This window comes from Piliocolobus tephrosceles, unplaced genomic scaffold (genome assembly GCF_002776525.5).
Source record: "Piliocolobus tephrosceles isolate RC106 unplaced genomic scaffold, ASM277652v3 unscaffolded_16738, whole genome shotgun sequence".
NCBI lineage: Eukaryota > Metazoa > Chordata > Mammalia > Primates > Cercopithecidae > Piliocolobus > Piliocolobus tephrosceles.
Window position 1 is genome coordinate 1 of NW_022298463.1, and position 3,146 is coordinate 3,146.

The following is a 3,146-nucleotide window of genomic DNA, read 5'->3' on the forward strand; positions in this document are numbered from 1 at the left end:
CATTAGCAATTTATATAGATGGTTCTGAAAGTGTCCTGAATCTTCTAGAGGTTCCATAAAATTGCACATGGCCTTGGAGTGTGCACAGATGAAGCTGTCACTGCTAAGGCATCAGTTAGGCTGGTGACATCTGCGAGTGAGACCTGGAAGGTTGGGGGTGCAGGGGGTAGGTCAGGAGGCGGTAAGGTGGCTGGAGAGTCCATGTGGAGCCAGAATGAATACCCAGATCTCCCACTCCAGTCAACTGGGGCAGTTCCTGGGACCAGTAGCCTTCAGCCAGAAAGTGAAAGGGCATGAGGCCTTGGAAAAGAGCAGATGCCAGGCAAAGTGATCTCCTGTCTCTCTGAGGTTTTGTTTTCGTTTCAATTCAAAGTACTCAGAGGTAGCCAGACTGCAATGTCTGAGGGCACCTTACCTTTGACACCACCTGCAAATTAATGGGGATTCCTAAAATCATCTTTAGATTTTATAATTCACTAGAAGGATTCATATAACTCACTAAAAACTGCTATTTCACGATTGTGGCTTATCACAGGGAAAGAACACAGATTAAAGTCAGCCTAAGGAAGAGACACACAGGGGAGATTCTGGGAGCGTTTCAGGTGTGAAGCTTCATTGTCCTCAGGATGCTGTGATCTCCTGTGTCAATGTGGGACAAGACACATGGGATGTTGCCAACAAGGGAAGTTCACCCAGTTAAGGAAACATTCCTGTGAATCACATGAAATCAGGAAGGAAGCCTTTATTCAGGATGGTTGTTACAGGGGAGGGAGACTGAGCCCAGCTCCAAATACAGTAAAGAGGGGGAGTCACAGCCAACACCAGGGTGAGGGGCAGGAGATGAAACAGTTCAGACAGGAGACACCAGAGTAGGGGGTTCCTGCTAAACTGGCCTAACAGGATTCTTGCTAAAGGCAGGTCAGACCCTCACCCATCAATTTTGGGGGTGAGGAGCATGATCAGATAGCAAAGAGTGCTCAGAGAGCAAGCGGGGAGGACCCTCCCTAAACTGATTTGGAGCGATTCTTGCTGAGCCGGGGCGGTGCAAGTCCAGAAAGCAGTGGGTGGGTGTGGAAGGCCAAGGTCGGCGCCCAGTGGAGAAGCAGCTCTGAAGAGCCCCGCTGGAGTTGGTCAAGGAGAAAGTCTTTCTCAACCCATGTCTTAGTGTCCAGAATATTTGCTGGGGTTGGATCACAAGCTGCCCTCATGGCTGACCTGGAGTCTCCAGCCCCTCCCTGAGGTCTCACACCTTTAGTCCCCAGGTCCTCTGGAAGTTAGGAAAGACACCAAATAGCCCCAAACCCCATCATCCATCACATTGCTATACTGTCCCGTGGCCAAACCACCAGGCAAAGAAGGATGTTCCTCCCAGGTAGGACACTCCAGGAGCCTGGAGATCACTTCCCAGGAGCTGAGGACAAAGGGAAGGCCTCTCTTGGGGAAAAGTTCATGCTTCACTTTGCTGCCATCCTGGGAATAAGGTCTCTTTGTCCCACTCTCACTGTTCTTTGTTCATCTGCAGAGTTTTCCTCTCTCCAAACACTTTGGCAGTCACGGTGTTGACCTGCCCTTGAGTGAGGAGGCATCTTTATCAAACACCTACCACGAAAGAGCATCTGAGATGCCTTTAAGATATTTATTTCCGTATGGAATAAGTACTGAGGAGTATCTATGATGAACAAAGTATGTTTGAGTTTGGAAGAAAATTCTTTCCATTTGTAAAATTTGTTTCTATTTGATTGATACTGAAAGCTCTGCACTTTACACAGGATAAAGATCGCATGGAGCTCATTTCACAGACAGGGAAACTGCATTTCTTAATCCTTTAACCTTTCTTTGTGCAGGGATGAGGCAGATACGCTCCGTAAAGCTCTGAACAAGCTTGTGAGTCACATGGTCATGAAGGACAAAAACCACCATGATAAAGACCAGCAGCACAGGGAGTGGTTTTTGAAAGAGTTTCCTCGCTTGAAAAAGGAGCTTGAGGATCACATAAGGATGCTCCGTTCCCTCGCAGACCAGGTTCAGCGGGTCCACAGAGACACCACCATTACCAATGTGGTGGCCAACTCTTTTAGCACTATGTCTAGTGTCCTGAGCCTCCTTGGCCTGGGCCTGGCACCCATCTCTGAAGGACTCAGTCTTTTGCTCGTGGGCACTGGAGCGGGTCTAGGAGCAGCATCTGCTGTGACTGGGATTACCAGCAGTGTTGTGGAACTAGTAAATCAATTGCAGGCACGAAACCAAGCTCACAGCTTGGACCAAAGCAGCACCGATGCAGTGAAGGTGGTGAAGGAGTTTGTGGGTGGGAACACAATCAACTTTCTTACCTTAGTTGACAGTTATTCCACCTTCACACAACGCATTGGGAGGGACATCCGTGCCATCAGACAAGCCAGAGGCAACCCTCAGTTAGGAGCATATGTACCACCCCCCCAGGTCATTGGGCGAATCTCACTTGAAGGTGGTGAACAGGTTGAGAGGGTTGCTGAAGGTGGTGAACAGGTTGAGAGGGTTGCTGAAGGCACCGCCCTGGCAATGAGCAAAGGAGCCATGATCGTGGGTGCAGCCACTGGAGCCATCTTGCTTCTGCTGGATGTGGTCAACACTTTGTACGAGACAAAGCACTTGCTTAACGGGGCAAAGTCAGAGTTAGCTGAGGCGCTGAAGAAGCAAGCTCGGGACCTGGAGGGGAAGCTCAACATTCTCATCAAGATCCACGAGATGTTGCAGTAGGGCCAAGACCAGTGACCCCAGAGCAGGGCAGCCACCAGGGAAAGTGTGCCTGGCTCAGGCCAGGACAAAATGCAGACATTTTATTAGGGGGATAAGGAGGGCAAGGTATAGTTTATGGAAGTGAGTGTTAGTGACTTTGGCATTTCTGTAGCTGAGCACAGCAGGGGAGGGGTTAATGCAGATGGTAAGTGCACCAAGGAGAAGGCAGGAACACTGGAGCCAGGAATAAGGAAGGAAAGGGGACTGGAGAGTGTGGGGAATGGGAAGAAGCAGTTTACTTTAGACTGAAGAATATATTGGGGAGGAATAGAGGTGACGCATGCAGAAACCAGCAATGAGAAAGCCAGGAAAAGAACCGAAAATGCAGAAAGTCAAAGAGTTAGAACTGTTGGATACAGGAGAAGAAACAG

At 49.3% G+C, this 3,146-nt stretch overlaps 1 protein-coding gene across 1 annotated transcript; it reads left to right on the plus strand.

The window, feature by feature from the left end:
* Positions 1-6: 6 nt before the first annotated feature.
* LOC111532152 (apolipoprotein L2-like) lies at positions 7-3,088 on the plus strand. Its single transcript, XM_023199385.2, has one exon. It carries the CDS (start codon positions 1,894-1,896, stop codon positions 2,734-2,736), a length of 843 nt encoding a protein of 280 aa, XP_023055153.2. The 5' UTR covers positions 7-1,893; the 3' UTR covers positions 2,737-3,088.
* The last annotated feature ends 58 nt before the right edge of the window (positions 3,089-3,146 follow it).

Coding starts and splice junctions, on each gene's coding strand:
- LOC111532152 (XM_023199385.2), top strand. CDS start 1,894: ATGGTCATGAAGGACAAAAACCACCATGATAAAGACCAGCAGCACAGG.